Source organism: Danio rerio, chromosome 13 (genome assembly GCF_052040795.2).
Source record: "Danio rerio strain M-AB ecotype USA chromosome 13, GRCz13ab, whole genome shotgun sequence".
NCBI classification, from domain to species: domain Eukaryota; kingdom Metazoa; phylum Chordata; class Actinopteri; order Cypriniformes; family Danionidae; genus Danio; species Danio rerio.
Window position 1 is genome coordinate 26738081 of NC_141033.1, and position 17572 is coordinate 26755652.

Below are 17572 nucleotides of genomic sequence, written 5' to 3' on the forward strand. Positions count from 1 at the left end.
CGAAGGGCATCCACAGTGTAAACGTGTGCTAAATAAGTTGAGTTAAATGAATGAATTTATATCTAAATAAGATATTTTGAAGGTAAAGTGGTTGCTGAGATCCATTGACTTAAACTCTCTCTTTCTCTCTCTTTCTCTCTCTCTCATTCAAACCCATACAAAATACAGTAAATCCAGAGAAACACAATTTAAAGATGTCTCTCATTTTTTATTTACTTCTGTAAACTAAATGAGAATTAATCCAAATTTAACATTTAGGGTTTTTAATCAATTAGTTTATTTACAGTTTTTTACTGACGCTAGGACACATTTCTCAATACTAGGTCACTTTAGCAAAACTCTTCACACAGTGAGCACAACAGAAGTCTGTGTGGACTAAACATCTCTGAAATTTCATGAATTCTATTCTCACTCAGACACAACAACTGACAAAAATCTTTGTACGTACAAGACATTTTGTATGTGCTTACTACTGTTTTCAAAACTGTTAAACTTATGTTCTAAACCAGGGGTTTTCAAACTGGGGGCCGCGCCCCCCTGGGGGGCCGCCAGGTGGCGCTAGGGGGGCCACAAAAATTTTTAGATAAGGGGTACTCAATGGGCCCACATGGTTGAATTTTGTGTCCCGCATCATTCTGAAGGTTAATATATTTTTTATAATAATTTGAGCTCAAAAGTACTGCAAAAATTAAGCTTTATGCTTATGTCATTTAAATGCAGTTGACACTTTAGTGAAACAGGGAAAGAAGCGCAGCGGCCCGCCTCTGTGCACGGGGACTTTTATTGAATAAGCGCTTCTGGCCGGGCACTTCCTGTGATTTTTGACGCTTGTCTGCTGCACCTGACGGCGTTTACCTTTCACTTACGCTTACCTCTTTTACGCTAAACAACTAAATGAATGCTCAGGTCTATTTACTGACAATATTTCAGTTAAAATACATGATCAATAAGAACATTATCAGAGGCTGGAAGCACTTCCCTGTATATGGCTTGCGTTCCTAAAGTAATCGATCAGCTGGGTGCTGCGGAGCGCGCGCCTCTTTGCGCAGGCTTCACTCATGGGGAACAAATAGCATTTTAAAGACACGGCACAACATTGCACCTCGTCCAAAGTGCGACAGGCTTTACATTTTGCATTGTACAAATATCAGACGGTCCTCTTTGCAGCATGGCAAACAAACATATTAAAATTGTAAAGCAAAAAGTGCTGCAATAACAATGAATGGAGCTGTCTTCACATCAGCAAGTTCTCAGTTTCACTCCTGTTACACTAATGAGAGCTGGATGAGCTCTGCAGTGAACCTCTTACATTGGTTCATAACTGGATGAAAAAAAAACTAAATTGTATACACCCTGAATAAAACCACTATAGCCTATAAAAATTATAATGTATCTATTTGTGTTATGTTATAGGGCTAATTAATTATTAAAATGTATTAGTGCTCTAAATTTATGGGAGCTCAACATATCTGATCAAATTTTAATACTCTGAATATAAATGCATTTTTTTCAAGATGAAATTCCACTTATTCCCCATATTTATTTGTGTAAATAATTTAAATGTAATGTTCAGTATTTTTAATAGAACACACTGGTATGAACATTTTAAAGTCAGCAAAGCTTCTAAAATTAAGCAAAGTAAAACTTGTGGCTCTTTAAACTTGAATACCCAATTCTAGATTGCATTTAGGAAATTATTTTTTATCAGTGTAAGTCAGGATTGTCGACTTGAGTAAATTATGATGTGCACAAAAAAAAGGAATAAAAATAAACAAAACACACTGAACCACTACAGCCTCTATTGTAGTATTGCTAGTTACAACCGTACAGTTAACTGTTAAACATTAACAGGCTGATGAACGACAAAACTCTTTAAAACTTTAAAGCTTTAAATCTTTGGATACATTTAGACTCTCAGCTGTAAGGGTAAATACAGAAGAGTCTAGCTGTGCATAGGCAGAAAAAAAGCATAAAAATGGCATAAAAAACTGTGTAAACGTGATGATTCGAACACAAAATTTGGCTTGATGGAATCCAGTGAGAGAAGACCACAATGAACACTGCGCATGAAGATTTGATCAATAGATTGAAGCACTGAAACCATGTCAACTCAACTAACATCTTACAAAAATTAATGTAGATAGTGAATAATATAAATTTATTGAATAATATATAATAATATAAATGTATTGAATAATACAATTTTAAAAAATTAAGTACAGTTGTTAATTTAAGGGGGTGGCGTGATATTTATTTTTTGGGGGTCCCCGAAAGAATTCGCCCTACACAAAGGGGCCTTCAGCTGAAAAAGTTTGAAAACCCCTGTTCTAAACAATAACATAATGCAAAACCGAGTAAGACAGCAAAATTCACCAGCAATATTTTATTAAAACATATTTCAAATCTAAAAATTCAGTTTATCCAGCCAGATTAGCATTTAGGAAAATAGCAAAATAGGTTTGTGTACAAATTCTTGTATTTTGGAATTACTTAGTGTAAAAAAATAAAAATAAATAAACGACATAAAATATTGACGAATTCTGCGTAATGTCTGATTAATTCCAGTAACATATATTATAGTTATAAACAATATATATTGCAATTATAAATGTTTTACACAAGAAAACACTGTGTAATGCTACATATGTTGTGTCATTGTTTTTGGGTAACAAAGTGTGTTTGTTGGCTGTCAACCTTTGCTAGTGTTCTAGAATAATGATTTTATTTGAGACCTGAATGAAGTATTTTGGTAGTAGTGGTGCATTTTGAATGTGAAATGAACTGCTTTGCCAAGCTGAAAGTCGGTTAGGAGAATTGTGTAAAGAGTTTTGCAAAAGTGACCAAAGTATTGAGAAAGTCCTAGTAAGTATTGAGTGTCATAGCGTCTGAAAAAAAAACGTAACGCATAAAATAACACCTTGTTTTCATACTTTTAAAACTGATAGAAACAATTGTTAATTTTTGCCCAACTATTATTTTAGATGACAAAACTGCTCAAACTTACAATATTCCTGAAATGGGTGTTATTTAGCGCTAACGCTTCTTGTTGACCTTTCCAAGATGGCGGCGCTTTTGACCAGTCGACTGCGCCATCTATGCTACGATCTATGATTGAGATCTTCCATTGGTGTAGTAACGCTTCGCCTCCTCGAACCTCAAGGAAATCACCGGGGTCACCTTTTATTCTTGTTATCATTAAAACACTTCAAACGCCACTTTTCTACAGCTGGACAGTCATTGACGTTGTTTGGATTAAAGACCGACAGATGTCGCGCAGCAGGTTTTTGTGACAGGGCGCTGCCGGTGAAATCGCTGGGCGTGTGTAAAGATAACGCAAAACAAGGGCTGGATGTGGAAACTGTCAGGAACAGATAAACCTCAGTAACCGTCGACCCCGGACAAGTAGTCGCTCTTTCTAACACTAACTGTGTGTCATGCAGTTACAAGTCAGTCCTGACACTCCGGTTTTCACACTGGTCATCTGACTATATACGCGAAGTTTAGACAGATGATGATTAGTTAGAGACTTGTGATATTCATTTGGTTTCGATTTTTCTTTAAATGTATGGGACAATGTTGCGAATGACAGGATTTGCTATCGGGAAACTGCAACAGTGTAGCATTACCTGCTGTCGGTCAAGTACTTTTCATCACTGGTCAACCCGGACATCAAGAACGTGGAGCAGGCAAGTGCGCAAAAATGGATCGTTTGATATCTGTGTGTTGCCTGTGTATAAGGGAAGAAACATATCCAAGCTCTCTTGTCTTAGAACTGAAGGGTTATTTTCACCTAAGCACTCCAGACACATAGTTGCTCTCTATAGCACATCTACAGACTCAAACCAAACCTCAAAGTCTGTGGTAAATCAGGAGAGCCGCGCGAAAACCACAGCGGACTCGTTACCTGTTCCCTCGGAAGATGTCAAGAAGCTCCTTCAGCTGGCGCATCCGCAGAGATGGAGACTGACAGGCAAGTCAACCGTGCTAGTGTTTTGTTTGTAACTTTATCTCTTAGGACTTTATCTCTTGTGCAGTGTAATTTAGAATTTAGCTTTTATTTATTTATTTATTTATTTAATGACATTATGGCCATGAAGTGCAGAAGACACTCTCTAAAATATCATTCAGTGTATCAATAGTTTATACACCAACAAATCAGGCATATTTAGAACCATTGTTTAGAACATGTATGATTTGTTGACATAATAAAAGACTGTATTTAAAGGTCACATTTTGTCCTAAAAATACAAATTTTTTGTCATTTGTGTCTGTGTGTGTGTAAATCAAAATCTTGATTATTTAAACGTTTTAACTTGATTACGATCATTTAACAAATATATATTTTTTAATTAATAACTTTTTTTTGCCCTCATAATTCACCTTACTTGCACTTTTGGAAACAAAATTAATAATTTGTATTATGTTTCTCCTAGTAAAAGTAATTTCATATTAGTAAGCAGTATCTCTTGAACATCCTGTAAATAATATTTTAAACAGTGCATTATTACGTCTTCTGTAAATAAATATTTTATTATAAATAATAATTTTATTGTGACTGAAAATATGCCGTCTCAAGGCATCTCTGGCGCAGCTTCCAATCATTGTCAATGTAGTGCAAACCTGTAGTTACATTTTTTTAGAGCTGCGCAGGTATGCTACCACACAAAGGTTGTGCCAGATCATACCTGTGCATACTCAAAAGTAATTGAAAAAAATTGACCTGGAAAAATTAGATCGATTATAGGTTCTGAATGTCTATTTCAATTACTTTTCAATTAATCATCCAGCCCAAATATGTATATATAATATAAATATATATGCGCGGCACCATATTTTGTTTGCTGTGATATATATTGCGACATGATTATAGTTTCACCAGATGATTTGAATAGCTCTATTTGGAAAGATTTCATTCATGTAGATCGACTGGGGTGATCAAGTGTTTTTCTAGGTCATAGATCTGCATAAATGTGAATTAATTAAGAATATATAAATATTACAGAGAACAAATAAAGGTTTGATAAACAGTGCTTTATGGTTATCTGGCATAAAACATTTATCAATTAAAAAACAAATTTTAGAACAATTACTTTTTTAAATTAATGGAGGTTTTTTTTAATATCTATGGCTTGTTTTGGAAATGACCTTCTGGATCTCCTTATAGCTGCTGTGGGGTTTCTGGTGATTTCCAGCACTGTCACCATGTCTGCACCCTTTTTTCTGGGAAAAGTGATCGACACCATCTACACCAGCCCCACCGAGGACTTCAGCTCATCCCTCACCTCTCTCTGCCTCATGCTGACAGGCGTCTTCCTCTGCGGAGGCGCTGCAAACGCTGCTCGTGTCTACCTCATGCAAATCTCAGGTGAAGTATGGATGCTGAAACAAGACAGATGCTTCATAGTGCAGTAGGTTACTTTTGGCTAAATATGATTTTGAAAGAGTGCAATGAAGAGCAGCATAAGTGTTACCAACATTGATAATGATAACAGTTTTAATAGCAATGGTTGGAACAAAAAAATTAAAACTTGGATTTAGATTGATTTGATTTAGATTCTTTGATCAAGATTGTTGTCAGTGCCAATGATGTAATGTAAAGTACATCGACACATGTACTCCAGTGCTCACGGCGACAAGAGTTCGATTCCCACCTCAAGGTCCTATGCTGATCCTTCCCCTCTCTTTGCTCCCCAAACTTTCCTGTCAATTCTCTCTATTGTCCTATCCAATAAATAAGGTAAAATAAAAATAAACTTTTATTATTGATTATTTACTTTTTTAGGCAGACAACCCATATTTGTCAAATGTGCTACTGTAGCATTAGCTACCTAAATATAGATTTTGGACCATCGAAAATGGTTTACAGTGACCCTCATTCACTTGCACTAATTGGTGAAAAATCCTGTAATGCTGTTCCTCAAATCCTTTTTTTCCTTTGCACAAAGAAACTCTGTTATGTGCATCCTGGATGGCCCAGGGCTGAGTAAATAATCAAGAATGTTTAATTTTCGTTTGAACCATGAATTGCAGAATAAATCAGCATATAACAATGATTTCTGAAAGATCATGTGATACTGAAGACACTGAAAATTAAGCTTTCTCATATGATAAATAAATCGCTTATAAAGCATTAAAATATAAACAGTGACTTTAAATTGCAATATTTTAAAACATTTCTGTTTTACTGTAGTTATGATCAAATAAATGCATCCTTAGTTACCAATAGGGACTTTTTAAAAACATTTTATTGACCCAAAAAGTTGTTTTTATAGGCTTTTTTAGTGCACAAAAGTGTTGTTGGAGCTTTTTACAATTACAGTTTGATTGCACTGAAGTCATAGATTGTTTTGACAATATTTTTGGTACTTTTCTGATCTTTGTAGTTTGTACAGGTCACCACTTTTGCCCTCTATGGAGGATGAGAAAGCTCTCAGATTTCATTTAAATGTCTTAATTTGTGTTTCGAAGATGAACAAAGATCTCAGCGGTTTAAAACGACATGACACCGACATGTTGCTCTATGTAAAAAAACTGAATTTTCATTTTTTGGTGAACTAATACTTTACGTCTTGTTTAGTCCATTCCATGTGACCAGCATACATTACTGTGCCTTATCCCTAATAGGTCTTTCTTGCTTTCACAGGACAACAGATTGTGCGAAAGTTGCGCGAATCCCTTTTCTCCTCAATTTTGAAGCAGGAGTTGGGATTCTTTGATAAGACCCGAACCGGTGAACTTATTAACCGGCTTTCAGCAGACACAGCTATTGTCGGACGCTGCCTCACTGATAACCTGTCTGATGGGCTGCGTTCCCTGGCTCAGGCCGGAGCCGGAGTTGGCATGATGGTGAGATGCCTGACCTTTAGCAGCTAATTTCCTTTACTAGCCACGTTAATGGTACTCATGTAAAACTAGCTGCCCCATCTCTCTTTGGCTTCCTTTTTCTGATGAAGTGATTCTGGTGTCAATGCTCTTTTATTTTAACGTTTCCTTGTGAAACTATGAGTTCATGGTAGATGTAATGTCTGAATCACGAGTTTTGTTTACATCCATCACCAATGATTAATTCTCTCTTGAACTTTCTCTTTCTCTTTCTCAGTTGTACGTGTCACCCAGTTTGGCAGCTTTTGTGCTGATGGTGGTTCCTCCTATTGCTTGCCTGGCTGTCATTTTTGGTAGATTTCTACGATCCATATCGAGACGCACACAGGACGCATTAGCAGAGGCCACACAGGTAAGACATCATGTGGATTTTATTGCATGTTTTACTGCTGATTACATACAGTTAGGTCCATAAATATTTGGACATTGACACAATTCTAACATGTTAAGCTCTATACACCAACACAATCAATTTGAAATTAAACGAATAAGATGTGCTTTATCTTCAGACTGTCAGCTTAAATTTGAGGATATTTACATCCAAATCAGGTGAACGGTGTAGGAATTACAATAGTTTGCATATGTGCTTCCCATTTGTTAAGGGTCCAAAAGTAATACGACAATGAAAATTAGAAATCAAACTTGCACTTTTTTATACTTGGTTGCAAATCCTTTGTGCTCAATTACAGCCAGAAGTCTGGAACACATAGACATCACCAGACGCTGGGTTTTATTCCTGGTGATGCTCTGTCAGGCCTCTACAGCAGCTGTCTCTAGTTCCTGCTTGTTCTTGGGGCATTTTTCTTTCAGTTTTGTCTTCAGCAACTGAAATGCAAGCTTAATCGATTTCAGGTCAGGTAATTGACTTGGCCACTGCATAACATTACACTTCTTTCCCTTCAAAAACACTTTGGTTGCTTTTGCAGTATGCTTTGTATAATTCTCTATCTGCACTGTGAATCGTCGTCCAATGATTTCTGAAGCATTTGGCTTAATATGAGCATAAAATATTGCCTGAAACAGTTCAGATGTTGGCCAATTGTTGTGATTGGTGTTTTCTTTCTGAATGTTTTTGTCGTTCACCACAGTTGTTTCTGTGGTCTTCTGGAGCTTTTTTTGTTGCTGAGCTCACTGGTGCGTTCTTTTTTTTTTAAACAATGTTCCAGACAGTTGTTTTGGCCATGCCTAATGATTTTGCTTGCTTTCTGATGGGTTTGTTTTGTTTTTTCAGCCTAATGATGGCTTGCTTGACTGATAGCGACAGCTCTTTGGATCTCATCTTGAAAGTTGACAGTAACCGATTCTAAGCACACTTGAAATAAACTCTGGACCTTTGTTTCTGCTCATTGTAATTGGGATAATGAGGGAATAACACACATCTGGTCATGGAACAGCTTAGAAGGCAATTGTTCAATTATTTTTGGACCCTAAACAAGTGGGAAGCACGTATGCAAACTGCTGTAATTTCTACATCGTTCACCTGATTTGGATGTAAATTAAAGCTGACAGTCATTTAATTTTAAATCCATTGTGTTGTTGTATAGAGCTAAAAATGTTAGAATAGTGTCAATGTCCAAATATTTATAAACTTTTCTAAATGTAATGACGCCAAGTGGCCAAGAGATCCTTTTACTCTGTAGCTGCTCTGCATCTCATAGCTGGCAGAAGAGAGGATCAGCAACTTGCGGACAGTCCGAGCTTTTGGGAAAGAGCTGACAGAGGTGCAGAAGTACTCACAAAAGGTTGACCATATATTCGAACTAGCCAAGAAGGAGGCTGTGGTTTCTGCTGGATTCTATGGAGTGGTAAGATGCATCTTAATTGATGTATATGTATTTAAGTTATAGCAGAACTGTCATTTATAGGGTGTAATAACTCAGTTTAAGTTCATCTGTCCTGATTTGTTTTGCAGACAGGGCTGAGTGGAAATGTCATCATCCTGAGTGTGTTGTATAAGGGAGGTTTGCTGATGGCCAGTGAGGCCATGACTGTTGGGCAGCTCTCGTCTTTCCTCATGTATGCCTTCTGGGTAGGCATCAGCATTGCAGGTGAGGATATTAGCTTGGAAACCTGAATGAACATACACTACTTTACAAATTTTTGAGGCTCATAAAGATTTGTAATATATCCATTATTACTGTTACTTTATAAATGTATCTATTTGAAAGAAATGGGATAAAGGGTTAGTTTAAATAAAAATGAAAATGTGCTGTTCTTTTACTTAACCTTAGGTCATTCTAGATATAGATGGTGCTTTTCCTTCAGTTAAACGTCAAAGAGGATTTTTAGCTGAAACTGCAATTAAATCAATGGTTTCTAGCATTTTGAAAGTAAATAAAACACATATAGATAAAACTTAATGTATACCCATGGTTCCTGATGATATATTTAGGTCTCGTGATATATTTAGGTCGATTCACCAGAGAATCCTGCAAAAACATCATGATACTGTAGATTCCTCAAAAATATTATGCAGCAGAACCTCTTTTTTAACATCATAAGCAAATATATAATGACAGAAAAGGTTTCTTGCACACCGCTCATCATTTTAGAATGATTTTTGGAGTAATGGCATATTTCAACGTTTGATATACAAGTTTTTTAGTTTAGTTCAGTATTGTTTTTACTGTATTTACAGTAAATTGAATTCTGAAAGAATAAATCTTACGGATGGCAAACATTTGAATAGTAGTTTGTGCCCCTCAACATATAATAGAATCTTTTCAGATAGCTTTTCAGTTCAGCCAGGCATATCCTGGGCTTCATTTTCCTCATCAACTGGTTCACATGGAAGTCACTTCATTTAGGTCATCAGGTCCCAAGCCATGCTTTATCATTTCTGTACCCAGAGTGCAACATGAGAGCACACAAAGAATAGGTTGCTTTCAACACAGTCCTGTTGGGATTTCCCAACAAAACCGCTCTTGTGGGGGTTGACGATTTTTACACTGAGCCTTATTCATAGGTAGAAACGCTGTGTAAAAGTTAAAACTTACTATTTTTCTGTGGATTCATGTAAGGTTTCAGCTCATTCTACTCTGAGCTGATGAAAGGTCTTGGTGCTGGTACTCGTTTGTGGGAACTCATAGACCGAAAGCCTGAATTTCCCCTCAATGGTAAATATAATTTCCTTTTAATATAATGACTAAATACTTAATTTTAGAGCATTTGTAATAATGACAGTAATGTAATTTTCTGTCTTCTGTTTTTTTTCCTTTATTAGAGGGGCTTGTACTAACATCAGAGCTGTTAAAAGGAGAACTGGAGTTTCGTAATGTGAGTTTTGCTTACCCAACGAGGAAGGATTCCCCCATCTTCCAGGACCTAAGTCTGCATGTGCCGGCAGGGTCAGTATTGGCAGTGGTGGGATCCAGTGGCTCAGGCAAATCCTCACTAGTCTCACTGTTGCTGCGGTTATACGATCCCGATTCAGGTGAGAACTGAAAAAAGAAGAATTAAAGCAGTCAATTTTCTGATTCTGCAGTTTCTGTATTTAAAACAAAATATTGAAAATGCTGCACAGCTGAGTCAAGCATTAACTATTTCTAAAATGTCATAGATTTCCCGCAGATTTTTCTGGGAAGCCAGATGCATCATTTGATGTTATCATAAAGTCATCACATTGTAATCTTGACTTAATCATGCCAGAAAAGTGTGTTCTCATTCCTTATTATTATACTTTATATATCAGGTTTTAAATGACCCATATGAATCACAATCAAATGTGAGAAGAAACAAGCAGCTCAGTTTATTAGCTGGATAAAAAATAGCAATTTAATGCACTTGTTATTTAAAGGTAAATAAATGTAAATCAATTATTTAAATGGGAAAAAGTAGGCAAAATGTATATAAAGAATAATAAGTTGCCCTTAATTTATTTTCTTAAATCAAAAAATGAACTCTTAGTTTTATGATTAAAGCTTATTAATAAAATTAATATTTAAATTACAATTTTTTGCATATTTTTACTGCCAAAGAAACACTGCAAATATTGACGCCCCTTTTGAGAAATACATAAACAATCTGAAAATTATACCGGAGGGACTTAAAATGTTTTAATTTTGTACATGAATAACTTGTATATGACAGCATTAGTAATGTGTAGTTTTACTTTAAATGCAGGTATTGTCAGTGTTGATGGTCATGATATTCGAGACTTGAATCCTTACTGGTTAAGGAGTCACATTGGTACTGTAAGCCAGGTAAGAAAAGCCTTCAGCAGATACAGGATCATACCCTCTTCTCCTATAATTTGACTTATTTCAGCATGTTCTTATGTTTTTTTAGGAACCGGTCCTTTTCTCCTGTTCAATTGCTGAGAACATTGCTTATGGAGCGCCGGATCCGAGTCAGGTGACAGTGGAGGACATTTACAGGGCGGCACAGATCGCCAATGCTCATGACTTCATCCAGGAGTTTCCCAAGGGCTACGATACTGTGGTGGGAGAGAAGGGGGTTCTGCTGTCAGGTATGAATGAACCTCTGATACTCCAGTGGAATTCATGTTTGAGTCATTTATCTGACCTTTAATGCATAATTCAATGATTTGTTGAATAAACAGGTGGACAAAAGCAGAGAGTGGCCATAGCACGAGCCCTGCTGAAGGTAAGCTGGCAGCTTTAGTATTTGACTGAATTGTAAATATTTGTTGTTTAGCAGCGGCGCACAAGATTTATTTTGTCACGCTTTTCACAGAATCCCAAAATACTTTTACTGGATGAAGCCACGAGGTGAGAATACATGTTTGAATACTTCAAATCACCCATATCAAATCTGTGTGTGTTTGTTCTATTTTCAGTTATATGCTTTTGGTTTTCATTTCAATTACATGCAGTATACAGCTAAGAGGGAATATATATATATATATATATATATATATATATATATATATATATATATATATATATATATATACATACATACATACATACATATAATATACACGCGCGCACACACACACATATATTATATATATATATATATATATATATATATATATATATATATATATATATATATATATATATATATATATATATTTATTAGTGGTGGGCCGTCATAGGCATTAATGCGAGACTTTTATCGCGTGAAAAAAAAAATATCGCCATTAATTTATTCTCAAAGTTGGGTTGGGAGCTGGATCTATTCTACACAAGATATCATGACTTTTAACTTGATATTTTAGCGTGGATTTATACCTGACCGGTGAGCTGTCTCACAAAAAAAAAGCCCTTCTAAATCAAATCAGCAGGATGACTTTAACTGATTAAACACACACACACACATTTACAGATTTTCAATTTATAGTTGGGCCTAGTTAAAATGTCATTCTTGAGATTTGTTTTTGCCAAAAGTAATAAAAAGGTGCCATGATGTGTTAATATGACTTTTTTTTAGATTATGGAATATCAATTTTCAGAAGAGGAACATTTATTTATTTATTTATTTTTTTGGAAATTTAAAGCTCTTAACAGATTCTGTTTTTATTTGAAGACTATTTGACTGTTATTTGACTCATTAGCCCCCCTTTAAATTGTTTTTTTTATTTATTTCCCAAATGATGTTAAACAGAGCAAGGAAATTTTCACAGTATGTCTGATAATATTCTTCAGGAGAAAGTTTTATTTTGTCTAGAATAAAAGCAGTTTTAAAATTTTTATGAACCATTTTAAAGTCAAAATTATAATTTTTTTACAATTACACAATAACTTGTCTAATTACCCTATCCTGTCTAGTTAACCTAATTAACCTAGTTAGCCTTTAAATGTCACTTTAAGCTGTATAGAAGTGTCTTGAAAAATATCTAGTCAAATATTATTTACTGTCATCATGACAAAGATAAAATAAATCAGTTATCAGAAATGAGTTATTAAAACTGTTTAGAAATGTGTAGAAAAAATCTTCTCTCCGTTAAGCAGAAATTGGGGAAAAAAATAAACAGTGGGCGAATAATTTAGGGGGCCTAATAATTCTGACTGTATATACCATTATAAAATAAAAAAGATATATTAACAAACATGTTGTATGTGTATATATATTCATGCATACACATATACAGAAATAAAAATAATTTTAGATTGACAGATTTATTGTTTTTTTGATGGTCCATTACGTACGCGTAAATACCTGAAATAGGGACTAAGCTAGAAAATGAATGAATGAATAAATACCTGAAATATTAAGAATATTGTTAATACATTAATTTTGTATAGAGCCTTTAAAACAGAGATGCTCAAACTAGGGCCCGCGGGCCAGTTAGAGTTCACGCGGGGAAGAGTTGGAGCCAATGCTTTGAACAGAGATCGTCATTTCTAATTCAACATAACCTTTTTTGCTTGTTTTTTGTATTGCTGCCAAAAAGCAAACTGGAATAAAACGTTTCAACTACATGTTTGTTAATGAATCTGACTTTTTAAAATATAAAGATACTGTCACTCACTCGATGAATAAAGGACAATGCAGCAGACATCGGTGAGCAAATTAAGGAGCAAAAACAGGAGCAGCTTGACTAGTGTAGCTCCATTCTGTTATAAATGACAGTGTTTTTAACTAATAAGTTCACTATAAAATTAAAAAATGTATACTGGATTAGTTAATATAAAGCAATGTTTTTTTTAGTTATTTTTCTAGGCAACTTTAATAGAATAGAGTTTGCTATATCTACCTTTGGCCCATCATCCTCAACCAAGTTTGGTTTTTGGCCCTTCATAAGAAAATGTTTGTGCACCCCTGCTTTGAAGGTTGCTTTGTCAAAGTGCTTTAGAAGCAAGCAACACAACAGAAAGAAAGCACAGATGAATAAAACCAATATATGTCAACATTGTCATCATGACATTACTCTTTCAGGGTCACTGAAGAACTAGTCAAAGTCTCTGCTCTTATCATCACTTTATGTGCTTTCATTATGTTTGTCAGTTCTGTTCAATCTTTACATGTCAACCCTGTTGCCATGATTTTGTACATAAGGCACCACAAGCCCATTACAATCAACCATGACAACAAGGCTTTTAATCAGATTTGCCAAAATCTCAACCTGCCATACCTGTTATGACTTATCTCAAGTTACACACAGCAGTTTATTGCACACTGCAGTTCACTTCAAAATGATTTCTAAAAGAGCGATTCAAATGTTAATTATGTGGGTTATTGACATGACATTGCATTTTCAATGTTACACATGACAAAAATGTATATAGTATTGACATCATTTAAAATGTAGTTAAATGTACCTCTTGTTATAAAAACTTATAAACTTATTCATTAATTCATTCATTTTCTTGTCAGCTTAGTCCCTTTATTAATCTTGCGCACCACAGCGGAATGAACCGCCAACTTATCCAGCAGGTTTTTACGCAGCAGATGCCCTTCCAGCCGCAACCCATCTCTGGGAAACATCCACACACACACACAATCATACACTACGGACAATTTAGCCTACCCAATTCACCTGCATCGCATGTCTTTGGACTGTGGGGGAAACCGGAGCACCCAGAGGAAACCCACGCGAACGCACAGAGAACATGCAAACTCCACACAGAAACGCCAACTGAGCCCAGGTTCGAACCAGCGACCTTCTTGCTGAGAGGCGACAGCACTACCTACTGCGTGATTATATTGTTAAATTCATTAATAACTATCTTAGGCCTAATTTTACAAGTGGCTATTTTAGTAAATAATTTTTATCAATACATTTCTAAAAACATAAATCGGGCAATTCCACTATTGATTTAATTAGTTGAAGGATCCCATGCAAGATCTTTTGACTGAAGCCCCCGTGAAGCATATGACGTGCACCTGTTAATTCTTTTACGATTTTCTCAGTGAAAATAGGTCATATATTTCAGTGAATTTGAACAAAACTGATTTATTACATGGACATTATTATTAAAATAATATTTTAGGCACCGAATATCTTAAGAAATAGAAAAAATAATACTTTAAATTCTTGCAAAAGTTTGGGGAAAAAATTACACACCTCTATATTTTAACAAAATGTTATAAATGTTTTGTTTCTCTTGAATTTAGCTTTTTTTTTTTTTTTAAATAGACTGTTATCATAAGTTATTTTGTTAGATAAGCTCCAGATTTGGTTTCTGTATCTAATTCTGACTAATCCTATTTATTTATGTTGAGCTTTGTGTGTGTGTGTGTGTGTGTGTGTGTGTGTGTGTGTGTGTGTGTGTGTGTGTGTGTGTGTGTGTGTGTGTGTGTGTGTGTGTGTGTGTGTGTATGAAGATAAGTGCCCAACAGTAAAGATAAATCACTCTCATGCTATTTGTGTATAAATTTGTAGTATTGTTTTTTATTTTTATTTTTCTGTCACACCATAGGATGTATTTAGGGAACAGTTCACTAAAAGTAAATAAATATATAAAAAACATTAAAGAATTGATAAAGATAGTGACCCCTTAAATTCTCTCAAACATCAGAATTACATTTATATTATAATTTTTCCTTAAAAATTCTGTTTTACAAAAATGTTTTGATCTTTGCAAAAATTGTTTATTTAACTCTCCATTTGGCAACTACCCATGTACATTTTTCTGAATTAATGGTTTGTCTTGTTATGAGAATAGCTAAATGAATGGACTTACTCTCTTACTGCTCTGTGTTTCAGTGCTCTGGATGCAGAGAATGAGTTTTTGGTCCAGGAGGCGTTAGAAAGGCTGATGGACGGCCGTACAGTGTTGATCATCGCTCATCGTCTCTCAACCATCCAGAGCGCAGACTCTGTGGCAGTGCTAGACCAGCACCGTGTGATGGAGATCGGCAGCCACTCGCAGCTCTTAGCCAATGACCAGGGACTCTTCCGCAAACTCATGGAGAAACAGGCCTTCCTGCAGGCCGAGCAGAAACAGGCGCTCCTTAAATAAGAGAAAAACAAACATTCAAACACATTAAAAGTCTCTTTACTGAGCACTCCGAGAAAAAAAAAAGAAACACTGAAATGTAGCTTTTTAGCATGTGCAGTATCAAGTAACTGGAAACCAGTTGTATACTGATCATTGTTATTTACAATGACATAATATAATACTCATCTGAGTTCCATAAACACTGCTTTTTATTCAGTTGTTTTTATGCTTTCATAGTCTATGGAAAACTAAAAAGGAATATGAGGTAAATTTTATATATGAGACTTATCAAGTTGCTTTATGTAACATGTAATAAATCATGTCAGCCGTTTATTAAGAAACATGTGATTATCAAGTAATTGAAGTGTACAAAGGGCCTTATTCATGAAGAAGTAATCTAAATTATACATAAAACCACTCACTGGGAGTATTTACACATTTGTTCTGCTTATTTTCAGTAAGTAACATGGATAATGACTTCTTTATTTTTATGGTTACAGAAACAGTGCTTCTGTCCTTTCTTATTTACTTTGGTAATGACACTGATGTCAATGTATCGTGCCTAAATCCTAAACCACAAAGCTTTAACTGGGATGTAAATCAAACTTTGACCTGGTTACAGTGCCATTTTCTGTTGTCAATAATGAAGATATTGATTTAAAAGCAGCACCTGTATGGACTATTGTAATAGACGAAAAAGGGTATATATTATTGTCTCAGTTGTATACGAGAACACTATAACAGAGATATTTTAATGTACTTTCATCTACAGCCTGTATATACATATATATATATATTTATATATGTGCCACTGAAATAAAAATAAATCTATTCGGAATTTTAGAAGATTTTAATATTTAGTGTGGTAACTTATTAGGTTTAAGTTTGTGAAATGTGTATTTTTTGTTTTCTATTGTTTTATCTGCACTCTTCCTAATAAATGACATTGTAACTTTGGACGTGGCATGACCTTCTGTGAGAACATACACATGCCAAAAGAGGGGGCTGTTGACCATTGAAAATAAATGGCATATTATTATGGAAACCAAGAGGGGGCAGCATACTGTACAGTAAGTTGGCTAAATGAAAGATTTGAATTGGATCTACTATTACAAAATAGCTGATGTAAGAAACTGATCACTATCAGACTTTACTACAACTCAGTACTTAAGTAGTTTCATTAGGATTGTGTCCTTCTCTTAACCTCAAAATCCAAATCACCAGGCCTGCTTAAATTCAAGCAAGGAGATTGTGGTTTGCAGGAGCTGTTGTAAGCTCCTTAAGTGACTGTGGCTACTGCCTTCAAGACTCATTCAGCTGCTCAACATAAGCTCCAGGACCAACTATGGCAGCATATCTGCTTGCACAGAGACACAGGGGCCTCTTTAGAGTAAAGAATGCAGAGCAGTCACACACCACCCAGCAACAAATAATGAAATATTACCACCCAATATTCTATCCAATATTGGCTCTTTCAGATATAAAATATTGATACTGTATCAGTCAAAAGCATGTGAACAAGAGACTTTAAATATATAGAAAGCATAATAAACTAGTGTCTACCTTAATGCTTGGAAAAAATGTTTAGAAAGTAAAATGTCAACACATTAGAGAAATAATAGTTCCATCCATATGTATTCATATTCAATTTCATTTGAAAGGGTGCAAACATCTCAGCAAAATCCAATAGTCTGATGCTTATAGCCCATGTTGTTACAACCCTTATTATCAGCTATCATGTGATATAAAAATAAGTCAAATGAAATTACAAAGATCACAACATACCCATAGTATAAATCCACAATAAAACCATTCATGCATAAACAGGGGAGCCACTT

At 35.1% G+C, this 17572-nt stretch overlaps 2 protein-coding genes across 4 annotated transcripts in view; one reads left to right on the top strand and one right to left on the bottom strand.

Moving 5' to 3' along the window:
- Window positions 1-3977, bottom strand: part of urb2 (URB2 ribosome biogenesis homolog) — a 30972-nt gene extending 26995 nt beyond the window's left edge. Inside the window, exon 1 of one of the 2 annotated variants that reach the window (XM_087278406.1) lies at window positions 3627-3977. Coding sequence is in view for 1 of the 2 variants with exons in the window: in XM_087278404.1 (XP_087134530.1) it covers window positions 3005-3196 (192 nt within the window). In the remaining variant the exon portion in view is untranslated. Of the gene's footprint in view, window positions 1-3004; window positions 3259-3626 lie in introns of those variants that run through there. The other variant, XM_087278404.1, reaches the window with a different exon arrangement.
- abcb10 (ATP binding cassette subfamily B member 10) lies at window positions 3124-16691 on the top strand. Of its 2 annotated transcripts, XM_087279353.1 has the most exons (14): window positions 3124-3686; window positions 3771-3970; window positions 5165-5365; window positions 6644-6846; window positions 7100-7234; window positions 8541-8687; window positions 8795-8930; window positions 9903-9998; window positions 10106-10315; window positions 11005-11084; window positions 11170-11350; window positions 11444-11487; window positions 11578-11612; window positions 15500-16691. In XM_087279353.1, exons 1-14 carry the CDS (start codon window positions 3562-3564, stop codon window positions 15753-15755), a joined length of 2049 nt encoding a protein of 682 aa, XP_087135479.1. In that variant the 5' UTR covers window positions 3124-3561; the 3' UTR covers window positions 15756-16691. The 2 variants fall into 2 exon arrangements, with proteins under 2 accessions (XP_087135479.1, XP_087135478.1); XM_087279352.1 differs by having other exon boundaries at window positions 3124-3970.
- Window positions 16692-17572: the final 881 nt, after the last annotated feature.

What these genes read in the sequence shown, in the direction of transcription:
- abcb10 (XM_087279352.1), top strand. Translation starts at nt 3,562, where the DNA reads ATGTATGGGACAATGTTGCGAATGACAGGATTTGCTATCGGGAAACTG. An exon ending in CATTAGCAGAGGCCACACAG is followed by an intron (nt 7,235 to 8,540) that starts GTAAGACATCAT and finishes TGCATCTCATAG; the next exon opens with CTGGCAGAAGAGAGGATCAG. An exon ending in TTACTGGATGAAGCCACGAG is followed by an intron (nt 11,613 to 15,499) that starts GTGAGAATACAT and finishes TCTGTGTTTCAG; the next exon opens with TGCTCTGGATGCAGAGAATG.